Source organism: Hyla sarda, chromosome 2 (assembly GCF_029499605.1).
Source record: "Hyla sarda isolate aHylSar1 chromosome 2, aHylSar1.hap1, whole genome shotgun sequence".
Taxonomy (NCBI): Eukaryota; Metazoa; Chordata; class Amphibia; order Anura; family Hylidae; genus Hyla; species Hyla sarda.
In genome coordinates this window covers 118,765,620-118,784,194 of record NC_079190.1, presented here as the reverse complement: position 1 = coordinate 118,784,194, position 18,575 = coordinate 118,765,620, and the positions used below count along the sequence as shown (strand labels likewise).

General features: G+C 40.4%; 1 protein-coding gene and 1 long non-coding RNA gene across 9 annotated transcripts in view; one reads left to right on the top strand and one right to left on the bottom strand.

Moving 5' to 3' along the window:
- Positions 1-18,575, top strand: part of LOC130355351 (uncharacterized) — a 79,123-nt gene that overhangs the window by 58,688 nt on the left and 1,860 nt on the right. For 2 of the 7 annotated variants that reach the window (XR_008888480.1, XR_008888479.1), the window contains one exon: positions 17,309-17,463. The exons of 3 other annotated variants lie outside the window; for them this stretch is intronic. This is a non-coding gene — a long non-coding RNA (uncharacterized LOC130355351). Of the gene's footprint in view, positions 1-12,526; positions 12,545-17,308; positions 17,464-17,622; positions 17,705-18,575 lie in introns of those variants that run through there. 2 more of the 7 variants (XR_008888481.1, XR_008888482.1) reach the window with 2 other exon arrangements.
- LCP1 (lymphocyte cytosolic protein 1) overlaps positions 1,023-18,575 on the bottom strand; it is a 52,099-nt gene continuing 34,546 nt past the window's right edge. For both annotated transcript variants that reach the window (XM_056555387.1, XM_056555386.1), the window contains exons 9-16: positions 17,340-17,435; positions 12,320-12,515; positions 9,742-9,820; positions 9,487-9,601; positions 8,136-8,269; positions 7,587-7,710; positions 4,136-4,260; positions 1,023-1,633 (exon numbers count right to left, since the gene is read on the bottom strand). In XM_056555387.1, the coding sequence (XP_056411362.1) occupies positions 1,504-1,633; positions 4,136-4,260; positions 7,587-7,710; positions 8,136-8,269; positions 9,487-9,601; positions 9,742-9,820; positions 12,320-12,515; positions 17,340-17,435 (999 nt within the window). In that variant the 3' untranslated portion in view covers positions 1,023-1,503. The remainder of the gene's footprint in view (positions 1,634-4,135; positions 4,261-7,586; positions 7,711-8,135; positions 8,270-9,486; positions 9,602-9,741; positions 9,821-12,319; positions 12,516-17,339; positions 17,436-18,575) is intronic.

Sequence of the window (18,575 nt, the reverse complement as noted above, 5' to 3'; positions counted from 1 at the left end):
TGCTTGTTAAATGTTGTCCATAGCAGATAATATGAAGAGTTTTAGAGCTTGAAACACATATTTAGGCACTGAGCCTAAAAATTTCAAGAGCATGAGCAGAGGGGAACAGAGAACTGAACTTATCAGACACTTATTCCCTATCCACAGTGATCAAACTCCCTTGATCTCCTGTATGTGGCCTGAACTACTTACCCGTCCTCAGTGCACTCCGGCCCCCACTTTCCTGGATGTGGGCAAGTGACAGCCCGCTCAGCCAATCACTGGCTGAGGCAGGACATTGCTACAGCTGGTGATTGACTGAGCGGGCTGTCCCTTGCACACATTGCCCCCATCCAGGAAGCTGGGGGTCAGAGCATGCAGAGGGTGGGTAAGTAGGACGGGCCCCATACAGTAGATAGATGGGATAAAGTAGACTTTCCTAAGGTAAAAAAACAAACGAACTGCAGTTTTGTTACATTAACCATTCAGAGTGGTGACAGGGGGATTTTAGTGCTCTCACTGCTTTTATTGACCCCCTGACAGCTCTTTCTCATTCCCTTCATGCTCAACAGCAGCAGCAGTGGAAAAGCAAAAAAGGGGTTGGGTTAACAGTCAGGAGGGACCTCTGAGTACATACAGTACCACATGGCACGGCTAAACAGATTTTTATGGGTGGTCAGAGATGAGAGGGAAGCTTTGATTTTCCTTTAATTTACAGTGAGAATTCTCTGGAGGTGGCATACAGGCTCATAGATTTGATTCTCAGACTGGATTAACTTGGACAGTAATGTGGACAGTAATGTTGCAGCTAATTACTGCAGAAAACTACTTCAAATGCATTATCATAAATTGTTACTATTTTGTGATACACTAATACCCATGCCTTTTTTTCATAGATGAAACATATTTATTTTCATCTGGATTCCCGAGTAAAAACCCTTTTACAATTAACAGCTGCAATTCACAGTAAAGCTAGTATACACGGTAACGTGGCCCCGCAAGACACTATCGATACCCAGCATAAGTAGGATAAAAAAAAGACGAACGATATATGATTTTATTATATATCTTGAATTAGATAGTGACAAAGAAAATGAGAATCAGTGTTGGAATAGTTAATAAGAATACTTAAGAAATGCATTACTGTTTTTTTCTAACCATAGGCCTGTGTACATATAGTAATACTTGTCACCAAATAATACATAGTAGCTAAGTTTTAGGCTTTCTTAACATATATGCATAATCAGTTTATTTCTCCCTCTGGCATTGCAGGAAATGCACTGGAGGGAAACTGAATGGGACAGTTCACAATCATCCGGTGTCTCAGTTTGGACGATCACAAACAATGGATGCCGGATGATGCATAACTGATGCCAACTGATGCACTTCTGGCATGAGTTGTGGCAATTTTTGCCCAGTTTCGCTGCATATATGTAACTCTAGCCTAATAGGGAATGTTCAGAATTGGTTTGTTTTGAATGCAAATTGTCTTATAGTGAGTGAAGTATGCATGTCACGAGATTTTTAAACTTTAAGTCCTCTCCCCATGAGACAAGCAAACACTGTCATCACCATCTTTGGCTTCACTTCCACCAAGTCTTCGGGCAAGGCATAAACTCTTGCACCAATCTTCCTTGCCATTGATATAGCATATCTGGATTACAAAGACAACAACAGGTTAATTCCAGTGGCGGTGGCAGCATATGGTTTTTAGAACAGTTTTATGGCTGTTATCCTAATGTGACTATCTTATCTAAGTTAATCATATAACAATTTCCTCTTCTGCAATAATCATTATAGTCATAAAAGTGTTCCATCTTTGCAGTTTACTTTCAGTATTTTTTGATTTCTCCACATACAATACATTTATTCTAAAATTTATAAAAGGAACTTTATGCAACCAGCAAAATAAGGAAGAATATTACATTAAAGGGGTACTCCAGTGGAATTTTTTTTTTAAATCAACTGGCGCCAGAAAGTTAAACAGATTTGTAAATTGCTTCCATTTAAAAATCTTAACCCTTCCAGTACTTATCAGCTGCTGTATACTACAGAGGAAGTTCTTTTCTTTTTGAATTTCCTTTATGCCTGACCACAGTGCTCTCTGCTGACACCTCTGTCCATGTCAGGAACTGTCCAGTGTAGAAGCAAATCCCCATAGCAAACCTCTCCTGCTCTGGACAGTTCCTGACATGGACAGATGTGTCAGCAGAGAGCACTGTGGTCAGACAGAAAATAAATTGAAAAAGAAAAGAACTTCCTCTGAAGCATACAGCAGCTGACTAGAAGGATTGAGATTTTTAAATAGAAGTAATTTACAAATCTGTTTAACTTTCTGGCACCAGTTAATTGTAAAAACAATTATTTTCCACCGGAGTACCCCTTTAAGCACCTAAAGTGTCCACAATTGTAATATATGCAAGAGAGAAATGCAGACCGTATGCTCCCCAAAATCACTAAATGCACTGCCACTGCCACATTCTAGAGAACACCCATAAAGGGAATTTGTCAGCCGGACTTCACATTAATAGCTGCAGACAGAGTTATACAGCTGCTAGGACAAGGAGATGCATGTTGCCTTTATTTTATCTGTCTGTGCTTCCAAAATGTTAGAAAATGCATTTTCCTCCACTGCCATGTGTCAAAGAGGCATTCCCCAGCCCCTGAAACATCTCCTCACTCCCCTCTCATTCCTGTTTCATTGACAGTCAGCCTCCAGCGCCGAGCCTTTTTCCAAATCTTTTCCTGCGCTGTGCATTCAAATTATGCGTAGGTGTGAGATTTAGAAACAGGGCTTGGCTTCCAACTGACTGTCAATCAAGCAGGGATTGGAATGGGAGAGAAAGCAGGCAGCTGTACCTGCTCTAAGAACTTTAGGGGCTTGGAAATGCCTCTTTGACTCTTGGATTTAGACAAAAAAAAGCATATTTTTTACATTTTGGAAGCAAGGACAGATATAATAAAGCTGGGTCTCCTTGCCCTAGCAGCTATCTTACAGTGTCAGCAGGTAATAACCCCAGCTGACAGATTTCCTTATCAAACTTATCATTGCAAAAAACCTCTGACATGCTAGACTGACATGTAAGAAGCCTGTTTCAGCACCTGGACCCCCACTGATATCTAAAATGAAGGGGCAGTAGGGCTCGGCTGTATGCGCTCTCATAAGTGGAATACTGAATTGTGTGAAGTCTTTCCAGAGATCGGGGGGGGGGGGGGGGGGGGGGGGCTCAGCACAGGGACCCGGCTCACCAAAACAAACATCTCAACCTGTCACTATAGCAAGGCAGAAGTCTGTACAAAGGATAGGTACACTTAACCATTAAAAAAAAAAAATACTATCTGTACCCAGGAATCCACATTATTCTGATGACGTTTTAAATTTAAAGTGTCATCCATATCGTTAAAGTTATCCTTAGATTAAAATGTATCACCTATCCACCTAGAACTAGCAGGTTGGTGGGGATCTAGGACCCTAAATGATCAAAAGAGTAGGGTTTCTTTGTCCTTGGGGTGAACAAAGCAGCAGCACATACATTCCACTACCACTCCACTCACTCTCTATGGGATTTTCAATAATAAGTGAGCGCTGCATGTTCTAATCTATAGTAATTTTTAAATAACTTAAATATGCCTCTACCAGAAATGTATTGATCATTCCACATTTGTTGTCAGATTGAACCAACACAGAAAATGGATAATATCTACTGCTATTTATCAATATGAGGACAAAAACTGATTTGCCCATAGCAACCAATCATAGCTCAGCTTTCATTTTTTTTAATTGTTCTGGAAAAATTAAAGCAAATATGTGATTGGTTGGTATGTGCAAATCAGACAGTTTATGTCCTCAGACATATTGAGAATTCTGGGCCTGGTTTTACAAACCACATTTTTGGGTGATAACTATAACACCTAACCCTCTCCCCTACAGTTTCTGGAGCATCCTCCTTCACTATACACAAATAGGGAGACACCTGTCAGTCAAGCTCATCTGCATAGGGAGTAGCCAGCAGGGACCACCAGCCCAGATGACTTTCTTCCCAATTCTCACCTTGTTTTAAAACTAAAATTGCTCACAAAAAAACAGGGAAGGTCAAGATAAGCAAAAAATGATGTAAACTATTTAATGGACAGTGAAACATTTAGCTATACTTACTTAGCATTATTGAGTTTTTCATCATCATTTAAGTCTTCTGTTTTCAGTATGCCATAGTTAATGGATCCCGGCTGAATAGCATCAATTAAATCCAATACTGGCATACTGGTGCTGATTTTGCCATCCTATTTAGATATATATATATATATATAAAAGACAATTTATTAATACATTTAGCCCTCTTTTACACAATTTTTTTCCATCAGCAGTATGTCCGCTTTTTAAAATGGCCCATATGGCCTTTAAATGAAGAGGCAGCACAAACACCACGGCACAAATGATCGGGTAGGTACCAGGAGTTGGACCCCCTCAGATCGGATAATAATGGCCTATCCTAAGGATAGTTCCAGAGAACCACTTTAATCTATAGGGCTAGTGACATTTATGTATAGAATCTGTACCTATATAAACATAGCAGCAGTCACTACATTTATCTGGTATCTGATGTAAAATATTTATTTATCCCACCATAGAAAACGAGCCAAAAATATCACAGATCTGTAAAAAAAAAATGGTTTCCTTAACCTAACTTTTTATGCAGAAATGACTGCAGTAATGACAAACCATAGGCTACTTTTTTGTGCAATCTTTATTTTGCATATGAAGTATGAGCTGCAGGTACAAAAATGGTGCATATGGCCTGTTGGCAGTCTGCAGGACTCCAGGGATATCAACTTCTTGGATATTTTTGTGCTGAAGCTGAATGAATTGCTTGCTACTATTAAACTAATAGTAGTAAGCAATACAATAGTAATACAATCCCTTAACATGCATTTTATATGGTGTTTCTTGTTTTACCAGAATTTAGTCTGTGGCATAGCTTCTTTCCCAGCAGTCTTTATTGGAGTTTGCCTTTAAATATACACACTGTGGTAATGGTGCAGCTTTCTGAAAGTGTAAATGTACCCTTAAAGGGGTTATCCAGCAGGAGGGGTGGGGTTGGGGTTTAAAAGAGGTAAAAAGATTGCCTATTCTACATTGCAAAAAATATGGGCCATACTGTCAAGAGTGTTATACTGCCCACAGAAAGTCACTGGCTGCAGCAATGTCCCACCTTCACCAGTGTTTGGCTGAGGGCCCTGATGTCTGGCCTGAGTATCATGCTTACTCAGAAAGAGGATCACAGGCAGGGACCGGAGCAAGACACCAGAGACACCGCGGGAGCTTTGAAGGTCAGTCAGGGGCATCCCCAGGGGGGCTAACGGGGCTATAGCCCGGGTGTAACCCTGATAGCCCTGGGTCTCAGCACTGCCGCTGCTCAATGTTTTAAAGAGGCCGTGGCACAATAGTGCAGCAGTGAGACAGTGAGCCTGACGGCCAAAGGATGTCGCTCAAGTGAGGAGGTCAGTGACGTCACTCGTCAGGCTGCCGACGGAGAAAAGCACTGCCAGGTGAGTGTGTCTGTGTGTCTGTCTGTGTGTGTCGGGGGGGGGGGGGGACTATGCTACCTAATGTTGGGAAACTGCCACCTAATATGGGGAATCTATGCTACCTAATGTGGGGAAACTGCTACCTAATGTTGGAAAACTGCTACCTAATATGGGGAATCTATGCTACCTAATGTGGGAAAACTGCTACCTAATGTGGGGAATCTATGCTACCTAATGTGGGGAAACGGCTACCTAATGTGGAGAATCTATGCTACCTAATGTGGGGAAACTGTGCTACCTAATGTGGGGAAACCATGCTACCTAATGTGGGGAAACTGCTACCTAATTTGGGGAAACTATGCTACCTAATGTGGGGAAACCATGCTACCTAATGTGGGGAAACCATTCTTCATAATATGGGGAAACTATGCTTCCTAATGTGGGGAAACTGCTACCTAATGTGGGGAAACTATACTACCTAATGTGGAGAAACTATGCTACCTAATGTGGGGAAACCATGCTACCGAATGTGGGGAAACCATTCTTCATAATATGGGGAAACTATGCTTCCTAATGTGGGGAAACTGCTTCCTAATGTGGGGAAACTGCTACCTAATGTGGGGAAACTGCTACCTAATGTGGGGAAAATTCTACTTAATGTGGGGGAAACTATGCTACCTAATGTAGGGAAACCATGCTACCTAATGTGGGGAAACTATGTTTCCTAATGTGGGGAAACTATGCTCCCTAATATGGGGAAACAATGCTTGCTACCTAATGTAGGGAAACTATCCTGCCTACCTAATGTGGGGAAACTATGCTGCCTACCTAATGTGAGGAAACTAGTCTACCTAATGTGGGGAATCTGCTATCTGATGTGATGAAACTGCTACCTAATGTGGGGAAACCAAGCTTGCTACCTAATGTGGGGAAACTGCTACCTAATGTGGGGAAACTATGCTTGCTACCTAATGTGGGGAAACTATGCTTGCTACCTCATGTGGGGAAATGAAGACACTGTTTATTGAAATTTACAAAAACATTTTAAAATAGACATAAAGAAGATAAAGTAATAAGCACCAGAAAACACACTAATGGACAGATGGTAAGTAGAGGGTAAGACACACACTGCAATACAGAATATAGTGTTAGAAAGTAGCCGGAACCTGCACAAATGGGGAGAATATAAGTGGACATCAGTCCAGAACCATGTAACATGGCCAGCTACAGACACAGGGATAATATCACAGAATGTATGCAGGGTGCCAGGCCATAACCTACCTAACTCCAATGATCGTTTTGCTGATTAGAATAGCTTCCTTCCCTACATACCTGACTACTTAGCTACTACTAGCTACATACCTGACTACTTACCTAGAATAAAACTGGCTACTAACTACCTGGCTAGTTACCTACCTACATACCTGACTACTTTGCTACCTACGTGCCCATTTTTACTGAGCGGGACACCAAGGGGGAATTTTTTATAGTGTGGAGGCCTATAGATGGGGAGATTGTGTAGAGTCTAACATGCTTGTCCTGCAGATGCTGAAGAGAGGAAATTTTGGCTGGAAGAAGCCGTCATGTTGGTCTTATCCGAATGGAGAAGAAATGGAAAGAGGGCGCCGCTGATCAGAAAAGACGCCATGTGTGAGTCCCTAGATGTAATTTTCAGTCTACGTTTACACGTGTGTATTTTCTGCTGATGATTTGCTTTAGTAGATTTTGCTGCCCACCAGCTATATATGGTCCTGTTATGTAATGTAATGTAGAATGGGCATTTTTTTTAAATCCTTTCCCCTCCTGTCGGTTAACCCCTTTAAATTACCGTACTTGCCACTTCAAAATGCAAACTTCAGTTTAATTACCAAATATTTGACAGAGAATGCACAGACAATTCACAAACATATCTATATATTTCTATAACTGTAGGCTTCACTACTGTATTGATGATCATTGTCACAATTGTGTCTTAAAAAAAAATCTGTTTGACTATAAGTCCTCTAGAAAACTGTCTTTTTACTGTTTATTATGCTGCATTTTACACTTCTGTTCTTGAATATACAGTATTTAACTTTTACCTTGAAGCCAGAGATGGTGGAGGACTTTCCAGCCTGTTGGAGCGTATTATTCACCCAGCTTATAATTGTGTCATCATTAACTTTCTGTCCTCCTCCAATGTCTTCCAGGATATTCAGTGTATATCTTTAGGATGAAATAAGATAAAATTATGGTAAAAGAATACTAAGTAGTGTATATATCAAGGTATATGCTGCAGTGGTCCATTTAGAATTAGCAACAATTCTTTTTATTTCCCAAACTAGTCTATTTTACAGTTTACTCTAGCATTTAGGGCCCTTTTATACTGAGCGATTATTGACCAAACTGACTGATACGCTCGATCATCCGTTGATCATGGGGATGTGCGATCTGATGAACGATGGAAACCCCAGGTGGTGGATGAACTTTGTAATAAGAGCTTTAAACTAGCACCATTCTATGAGATCAGTACTTGTATCCAGCAAGCATTAGGCCATGTAAAATGTACTGCTAATTGGAATGGATAAGTTTGTAGAAAAAATAAACACACTTGGATGCCTCAAAGATATCTCATAAATTAATTACTATACCTTCTCATTAGCTGCCACAGCAAAGCCAGGGTGAGTGTTCGATTTCCCTCATGCAAGTCTTGTCCAGCTATTCCAACTAGAGAAAATTTGGCCTTGTTTTTTCCCAGATCCACAGCATAGTTACAATTTTCCAGCTATAAATAATTACAGATAATAAATATTATAAATTATTATACAAAATTATGTAAGATAAAAGATCTCAAGAATTTTTTTACACTGCCCAACAGTTAAAAATGAGCTAAATTGCCCATATGACTGCAGGTTTACATGAAGAGCACATGCGCCACATAGTAGGTACACCCGAATATTTATAAAGGACGTGGTATTCTGGTCTGGAGCGGGCAGCATTATCATTGCTTAAAGAGGCTGGAGAACAACCTCATTGCTCAGAAAAGCAGGTTGGCAGATTACAAAGGAATGGCACAACCATATATTTTTATTATGTAAACATTTATCATGTAAATTGTGTTTTTTAAACAGCTTCACCTGCACTATTAACTTGTATATTCAGGTGCAGGTGATGCTGCTGACAGTTTCCCTAAGAATATGTTCATTCTTTGCGCGGACATCCGCGTGCACTGTATAGCCATCAATGGTGACAGCGCAGTGCCGCGTGGTCCTACTGCCGAAGTATTTTCGGCCAAAGGATTCTCCGCTCATGGAATTCAACGAGCAGAGATTCCGCAGTGTGAACTTACCCAAAGACTAGATTCATACTGTGGAATCTCCAGGCGGAAAATTTCCGCCCGGAGATTCCGAGTGAGGCCACTGCGGACTGAATCGGATGGCGCTAGGACACTGCAGTCTCCAATAGACTGCAATGTGTTCCGTGAGTATTTCCGCCTGAAGAATGAGCAACACCATTCTTCAGATGGAAATTTTGAAGCAGATTTTCCGTTCGCAAATTCTGTTTCAAAAACTCTGAAGTGTGAATTTGTGAACGGAAAACACATTCATTATACTATATATTTTAGTAAGCAGAATTTCTGCCTGCAATTTCAAAGCAGAATTGCAGGAGGAAATTCCGTAGTGTGAACCTAGCCTTACTCTTCCCATTCACAACACATAGCAGAGTCATGTGCACAAAGCCTATGAGGAGATATATGGTGTATTTGTGCCTTTGTATTTTGAAGCCGTTGACAATTGTGCTGCAGCATTGTTCCTCCAGTTGCCACCATATTACTGTGACATTTCATATGACTGCAAAAGGCCAATGTGATAACTACGCAAAACAGGGTTGAGTGCATCTGTCCTGCCATAAAAATGCAGCTTCTGATCCAGATTTGTATATGGGTTGACAAAACTAGAAGATTGATTCAGCCAAAATACTCTTGTATATAGGGGAAAATACCTTTTTCATTTTTTCTCCCAGCTTAGGGTAAGGTGGTTTATTTACTCTGTTCCAGTCCACAGGAACCTTAATTTTCTCATACAACTGGAATATGACTAGAGCATCTGACAAGTCACTGGAAAAAGGCAAATAAAAATGTATTTTTATTAATAAACCAAAACTCCAGCATCTCAGCGAAATTGCTTTTGACTAAGGAGCCATTTTACTGTTTGCCCATTAGATCCATGTGCATCCTACTTCCTCTGCAGATCTTACCTATACAAATGATTAACTCTGGGATTTACACCAAGTGAGTTCATCCAGTTCCTGAATGTTCTTTCCTCTCTTGTTTCACCTACACAAATAATTACATTTTTGTTATGAAATCATATTTAACTTGGGGTCTCATCATAATTTGACATCAAGGTACAATAACAGATTTCTTAAGTGAGAAAAGTAGCATGAGGCTACTGAAACGAATGATGTCTATGAAGCAGACCAAACATAGTATTAAATTACAACAACTGATGCATACAGCCCTTACTACACTGTACCTTTTTGTTGGTATTCTTATGACTATTAGTAACTTAGTGCAGATAATAGATGTGAATGAGACCCAATGTTGTGGTTCCAGGAGTTTGGACTACTGCCAATTTCCAGACAAAAAAGGGTCTATCACTCAAATGTATTCAGAACTAGATTTCTGCTATTTAAAATACAATACTAAGAAATTGCCCACTAAAATAAATATCAAATGCCCTTAAATGTTGTGTCATAGATTATCATCAAAAGAAAGAGGGATAACCATTAGTTTAAGAAATTTGGATGTTCTGTAATTTTGAGAATGTGAGGCAGTACAAGCTTACTCCATGATGTAAGGTACTGACTTGCTTCTATGTTTTGTCAATATGCCATTTGGGTGGATCCCCCATCCCCCCAAAAAAATTAATAAATACATTATATATACACACAGTCATGGCCGTAAATGTTGGCACCCCTGAAATTTTTCAAGAAAAGGAAGTATTTCTCACATAAAAGGATTGCAGTAACAAATATTTTGCTATACACCTGTTTATTCACTTTGTGTGTATTGGAACAAAAAAGGGAGGAAAAAAAGCAAATTGGACATAAGGTCATACCAAACTGGACAAAATTATTGCCACCCTTAACTTAATATTTGGTTGCACACCCTTTGGAAAAAAAATAACCGAAATCAGTTGCTTCCTATAAGCATCAATAAACTTCTTAAACCTCTCTGCCGAAATGTTGGACCACTCTTCCTTTGCAAACTGCTCCAGGTCTCTCTTATTGGAAGGCACCTTTTCCCAACAGAAATTTTAAGATCTCTCCACAGGTGTTCAATGGGATTTAGATCTGGACTCATTGCTGGCCATTTCAGAACTCTCCAGCGCTTTGTTGCCATCCATTTCCGGGTGCTTTTTGACGTATGTTTGGGGTCATTAGATCTTGGACGCAAACCCAGCTTTCTGACACTGGGCTGTACAGTGTGACCCAAAATCTGTTGGTAATCCTCAGATTTCATGATGCCTTGCACAACAACAAACAGCAAAACAACCCCAAAACATAATTGAACCTCCACCATATTTCACAGTAGGTAATGTGTTCTTTTCTTTGTAGTCTTCATTCCGTTTTCAGTAAACAATAGAATTATGTGCTTTACCAAAAAGCTCTATCTTGGTCTCATCTGTCCACAAGACATTTTCCCAGAAGGATTTTGGCTCAAGTTCATTTTGGCAAAATGTAGTCTTGCTTTTTTATGTCTCTGTGTCAGCAGTCGGGTCCTCTTGGGTCTCCTGCCATAGCATTTACTTTAATTTAAATATCGACAGATAGTTTGCGCTGACACTGATGCTCCCTGAGCCTGCAGGACAGCTTGAATATTTCTGGAACTTGTTTGGGGCTGCTTATCCACCACCCGGACTAGCCTGCGTTGACACCTTTCATCAATTTTTCTCTTCCGTCCATGCCAGGGTGATTAGCTACAGGGCCATGGGTTGCAAACTTCTTGAGATTGTTGATATTTTTCCACAATTTTGGTTCTCAAGTCCTCAGACAGTTCTCTTCTCCTCTTTCTGTTGTCCATGCTTAGTGTGGCACACACAGACACACAATGCAAAGACTAAGTGAACTTCTTTCCTTTTTATCTGCTTTCAGGTGTGATTTTTATATTGCCCACACCTGTCACTTGCCCCAGGTGAGTTTAAAAGAGCATGATATGCTTGAAACAATCTTATTTTTCCACAATTTTGAAAGGGTGCATATAATTGAAAGGGTGCATATAATTTTGTTGAGCCCATTTTTGGATTTTGGTGTGACCTTATGTCCAATTGGCTTTTTTCCTCCCTTTTTTTTTGCTTAGTTCCAATACACACAAAGGGAATAAGCATGTGTATAGCAAAACATGTGTTACTGCAATCCTTTTCTGTGAGAAATACTTCATTTTCTTGAAAAATGGCAGGGGTGCCAACATTTATGGCCATGACTGTATATATATATATATATATATATATATATATACACATAATTTGTGTATAGAGACACATGGACACATGGTGGAGGTCGGCCACGCCCCCTCAATGCAAATCTATGGGAGGAGGTGCGATGGCCATCACGCCCCTCCCATAGACTTGCATTGAGGGGGCATGGCCATGATGTCACAAGGGGCATGGCCAACCCCGCAGCGTGAAAACAGCGTTCAGAACATTTACTTCCGAACACTGACCAGTGGAGTACCCCTTTAAATAACTAAACTTAGTGCAGGTTCCCTTTAAGATACATTTAGGTAAAAATAAGAAACAGAGTATTTGTGCATTGAATACAGAGCCATGTTTACCTTCAATTGAGCTCCAGTCAATGTCCTGGTTTTCTGGCTTCTGCAGGGCAGGGTATTTGTTAAATAAGTTTGCAATAAAAGCCAAGTTAAGCTTTGGATTTCCACGTACAACATCTGTGGCTGTCACAAATTGGCGACAACCCAGTCTGTCTGACTGTACCAGCATACACTCTGCTCTCTTTAGGTCTTCTTTCTCCTGTGAACAGGAAATAGCAATGCAACAAGGTTAGGTCCTAATATTTATAGAATGTTGTGTATTTTTGGTGAATATTTTATAAATTATAAGTTTATAGAAATTGCCTTCAAAGGCTGCAAGTATACATTGCATGAAGTTACAAACATTACTTAAAAGGGGTACTCTGTTGCTCAGCGTTTGGAACAAACTGTACCGAACGCTGGAGTCATGCCCCGCCCCCTCAATGCAAGTCTATGGGAGGGGCGTGGCAGCCCCTATTATAGACCTGCATTAAGGGGGTGGGGTGTGATGTCATGAGGGGGCTGATGTCACTAGCTCCCAATGCCGGCTTCAGCATCAGGAACAGTTTGTTCCAAACGCTGAGCAGCGGAGTACCCCTTTAAGGCCGATGTCACGTAAAATGTAGTGTATATGCTTTCAAATATTATGACAATGCATATTGAGTAGAACTGTTGTAAATACATTGTATGTCACATGATGTCACGCTATGTCATAGTACCATGTTACTGAATCACTTGGTGATTGTGTCAAAGCATAACAATAGCCATACTTATTGTATATGCAGTGTGACAATGATTTCCTTCTCATAATAACCCACATATTCATGTGATGGATATAATCTGTCATATGGTATAATCATAGATAATTATATATTTACAGATTAACCACTTAAGGACCTAGGGCGTATGGATATGCCTTGACGTCCTGGTACTTAAGGACCCAGGGCGTATCCATACGCCCGTGGGAATTTCGGTCCCCGCCGCGCGCCGGGCGGGGACCGGGCCGGGGTGACTGCTGATATCAATCAGCAGGCACCCCGTGCAAATGCCCAGGGGGGTCATCAGTTGTAGTTGGGTACCTCCAGCTATTGCATAACTACATCTCCCAGCATGCCCTTCGGTGATTAGTACATGCTGGGAGTTGCAGTTTTGCAACAGCTGGAGGCACACTGGTTGGAAAATATTGAGTTAGGTAACAGAACCTAACTGAAGGTTTTCCAACCAGTGTGCCTCCAGCTGTTGCAAAACTACAACTCCCAGCATGCACGGTCTGTCAGTACATGCTGGGAGTTGTAGTTTTGAAACAGCTGGAGGTTTGCCCCCCCATGTGAACGTACAGGGTACATTCACACGGGCGGGTTTACAGTAAATTTCCTGCTTCAAGTTTGGGCTGCGGCAAATTCTTTGCCGCAGTGCAAACTCCTAGCGGGAAATTCACCGTAACCTGCCAGTGTGAATGTACCCTAAAAACACTACACTACACTTACACCTAATAAAGGGTAAAACACTACATATACACCCCTTACACTGCCCCCCCCCAATAAACAATTTAAAACGTCTTGTACGGCAGGGTTTCCAAAACGGAGCCTCCAGCTGTTGCAAAACAACAACTCCCAGCATTTCTGGACAGCCACTGACTGTCCAGGCATGCTGGGAGTTTAGCAACAGCTGGAGGCACCCTGTTTGGGAATCACTGGCGTAGAATACCCCTATGTCCACCCCTATGCAATCCCTAATTTAGTCCTCAAATGCGCATGGTGCTCTCTTACTTCAGAGCCCTGTCGTATTTCAAGGCAACAGTTTAGGGCCACATATGGGGTATCTCCGTACTCGGGAGAAATTACACTACAAATTTTGGGGGGCTTTTTTTCCTTTTACCGCTTGTGAAAAGGAAAAGTTGGGGGCTACACCAGCCTGTTAGTGTAAATTTTTTTTATTTTTTTACACTAACATGCTGGTGTTGCCCCATACTTTTTATTTCCACAAGCGGTAAAAGGAAAAAAAGACCCCCAAAATTTGTAACGCAATTTCTCCTGAGTACAGAAATACCCCAGATGTGGGCGTAAAATGCTCTGCGGACGCACAACAAGGCTCAGGAGTGAGAGTGCACCATGTACATTTGAGGCCTAAATTGGTGATTTGCATAGGGGTGGCTGATTTTACAGCGGTTCTGACAAACGCAAAAAATAAAAAATACCCACATGTGACCCCATTTTGGAAACTACACCCCTCACCGAACGTGACAAGGGGTATAGTGAGCCTGAACACCCCACAGGTGTTTGACGAATTTTCATTAAAGTTGGATGGGAAAATGAAAAAAATTATATTTTTTCACTAAAATGCTGGTGTTACCCTAAATTTTTCATTTTCACATCGGGAAATAGGAAAAAAGCCCCCCCAAATTTGTAAACCCATCTCTTCTGAGTAAGAACATACCCCATATGTAAATTTAAAGTGCTCTGCGGGCGAACTACAATGCTCAGAAGAGAAGGGGCGCCATTGGGATTTTGTAGAGAAAATTTGTCCAGAATTGAAGGCCACATGTGTTTACAAAGCCCCCATAGTGCCAGAACAATGGACCCCCGACACATGTGACCTCATTTTGGAAACTACACCCCTCACGTAATTTAATAAGGGGTACATTGAGAATTTACGCCCCACAGATGTCTGACAGATTTTTGGAACAGTGGTCCGTAAAAATGAAAAATAAACTTTTTCATTTGCACAGCCCACTGTTCCAAAGTTCAGTGGGGTGTAAATACTCACTGCACCCCTTATTAAATTCTGTGAGGGGTGTAGTTTCCAAAATGGGGTCACATGTGGGGGGTTCCACTGTTCTGGCACCACGGGGGGCTTTGTAAACGCACATGGCCCCTGACTACCATTCCAAACTAATTCTCTTTCCAAAAGCTCAATGGCGCTCCTCCTCTTCTGAGCATTGTAGTTCGCCAGCAGAGCATTTTACGTCCTAACATGGGGTATTTCCATACTCAGAAGAAATGGGGTTACACATTTTGGGGGTCATTTTCTCCTATTACCCCTTGTAAAAATGTAAAATTTTGGGGAAAAACCGCATTTTAGTAAAAAAAAAAAAAATTTTCATTTACACATCCAACTTTAACGAAAAGTCGTCAAACACCTGTGGGGTGTTAAGGCTCAGCGGACCCCTTGTTACGTTCCTTGAGGGGTGTAGTTTCCAAAATAGTATGCCATGTGGGTATTTTTTGCTGTTCTGGCACCACAGGGGCTTCCTAAATGCGACATGCCCCCAAAAAAACATTTCAGCAAAAGTTGCTTTCAAAAAGCCAAATGTGACTCCTTCTCTTCTGAGCATTGTAGTTTGCCCGCAAAGCATTTTACATCCTAACATGGGGTATTTCCATACTCAGAAGAGATGGGGTTACAAATTTGGGGGGGCATTTTCTCCCATTACCCTTTGTAAAAATTGTAAATTTGGGGGAAAAACTGCACTTTAGTGAAATTTTTTTTTTTTTCATTTACACATCCGACTTTAACGAAAAGTCGTCAAACACCTGTGGGGTGTTAAGGCTCACTGGTCCCCTTGTTACGTGCCTTGAGGGGTCTAGTTTCCAAAATGGTATGCCATGTTGGGGTTTTCTGCTGTTCTGGCACCATAGGGGCTTCCTAAATGTGACATGCCCCCCAAAAACCATTTCAGCAAAATTCCCTCTCCAAAATCCTATTGTCGCTCCTTCCCTTCTGAGCCCTCTAGTGCACCCGCCGAACACTTGACATACACATATGAGCTATTTCCTTACTCGAGAGAAATTGGGTTACAAATTTTGGGGGGATTTTTCATCTATTACCCCTTGTAAAAATTCAAAAGCTGGGTCTACAAGAACATGCGAGTGTAAAAAATGAAGATTTTGAATTTTCTCCTTCACTTTGCTGAATTTTCTCCTTCACTTTGCTGCTATTCCTGTGAAACACCTAAAGGGTTAACACACTTACTGAATGTCATTTTGAATACTTTGAGGGGTGCAGTTTTTATAATGGGGTCATTTGTGGGGTATTTCTAATATGAAGGCCCTTCAAATCCACTTCAAAACTGAACTGGTCCCTGAAAAATTCCGATTTTGAAAATTTTGTGAAAAATTGGAAAATTGTTGCTGAACTTTGAAGCCCTCTGATGTCTTCCAAAAGTAAAAACACGTAAATTTTATGATGCAAACATAAAGTAGACATATTGTATATGTGAATCAATGTATAATTTATTTGGAATATCCATTTTCCTTACAAGCAGAGAGCTTCAAAGTTAAAAAAAATGCAACATTTTCCATTTTTTCATCAAATTTTGGAATTTTTCACCAAGAAATGATGCAAGTATCGACAAAATTTTACCACTAACATAAAGTAGAATATGTCACGAAAAAACAATCTCGGAATCAGAATGAAAGGTAAAAGCATCCCAGAGTTATTAATGTTTAAAGTGACAGTGGTCAGATGTTCAAAAAATGGCCGGGTCCTTAAGGTATATTTGGGCTGGGTCCTTAAGGGGTTAAAGGGGTACTCCAGAGAAAAACAATGTTTTTTTTTTCAAATCAACTGGTGTCTGAAAATGATACAGCTTTGTAAATAATGTTTATTTAAAAATCTTAAGCCTTCCAGGACCTATAAGCTACTGTATGCTCCAGAGGAAGTTGTGTAGTTCATTCCAGTCTGACCACAGGGCGCTTTGCTACCACTTCTGTCAGGAACTTTCCAAAGCATAAGCAAATTCCCAAAGCAAACCTCTTCTGCTCCAGAAAGTTCCTGACACTGACAGAGGTGGCAACAAAGAGAATTGGAAAGAACTACATAACTTTCTCTGGAAAGAACTACACAACTTCCTCTGGAGCAAACAGCAGCTGAATACTAGAAGGCTTACTATTTTTAAATAGACATAATTAAACATAATTTCCAAATCTATAAAATGTTATGGCAGCAAAGCATTAAACCTACTGTACAGGCAGTCATGATAATTTATATCATGTGTTTACTATATTGCTGTAGGATACGACAATTGTAGAAATTAACATTTTACCCTGAGTCCACTCATATCAATGACAACAGCTGGTACTCCTTCTTCATCGCCTTTGGGGGCAACTTGATTAAGCAAGTTGTAATAAGCTTTGGAGTCCTGAAAAGAAAAAGAAAACATAAAAATGGTAATTATTGGCATAAAACAAGAAAGTAACTCAATAATATTTATGTTTTTTTTTGTTTCACAATACCCCTTTCTGGATGCTTATATTGCAATAAAATCGAATGCATACAAGCTGTATATGATTCTAAAATTAATTTTTTTCTGTCCATTACAACATCAGTTAGCAGAGAAGCAAAGAGTGATGTTATTGCTGGAAGAAACATATCCTTCAACATCTACTATATCCCCTATAAACTATTTAGGTATTGCATAAGACATTGAAAGAATCAGGGTTAATGCAAGATCAAAAAAGCTGTCACAGTCAACAGCAGATAATGAAACAGACACAAAAGGTGGGATTTTAGTATCACTGATAAAGAAGGAGATTTATCATTCTTTTTAAATGTGTGGCTTTAATACGACAATTTTTTTAACTTACTTTTGCTTACAGCCAACCTATTTATGAAATAGTCGCACGTAAGCAAAACCCGGGAAACCCGCTTACAAAAGCATTTTTTTAAAGCAGAAAAGTTTTCCCTTATGTTAATAGCCGAAGTTCTTTATCTACCCTTTATTACCAGTAGCGTTGCTAAAGAGTGACGTGGAGGAGGGGGGGCGTACCGCATCGGGTGACATCCTGACTGGCCTGCCTGGCACTAAATAGCTGCACTCCAACTATCCCGCAACAACCCATCCACCCTCCTCAGAAATTAAAAAATATTAAAAACATACTATGCCGCATCATGTATATCCATACTCTGGAGGCTTTTTTGTTTAATTTTGAGCCCGCATTTTGTGATGTTGGTGGGCGGAGTCTTGTGTCGCTGCGCTGAGACCGGAGTTAACATCAGGAAGGAAGACAGCGCAGCATCAACAGACACATAAACAATAGTGAAGCCACACACAAAAAAAAAAAAACACCCCAAAATGTGCATGAAGCTGTATTACTATGGATGTTTCGTTTTTCTAAGGACAAATTTTAGTGCCACATATGGTTATTTACGTAGTCTGTAAAAATTCTTACACAATTATTTTGTGCCTTATTCTATTTTAACACAACATTAATTTTAAAATTAACAAGGTGTGCAGTGTGTATTTTCAACCTTAAAATTAAGTTACTATTTATATCATTAA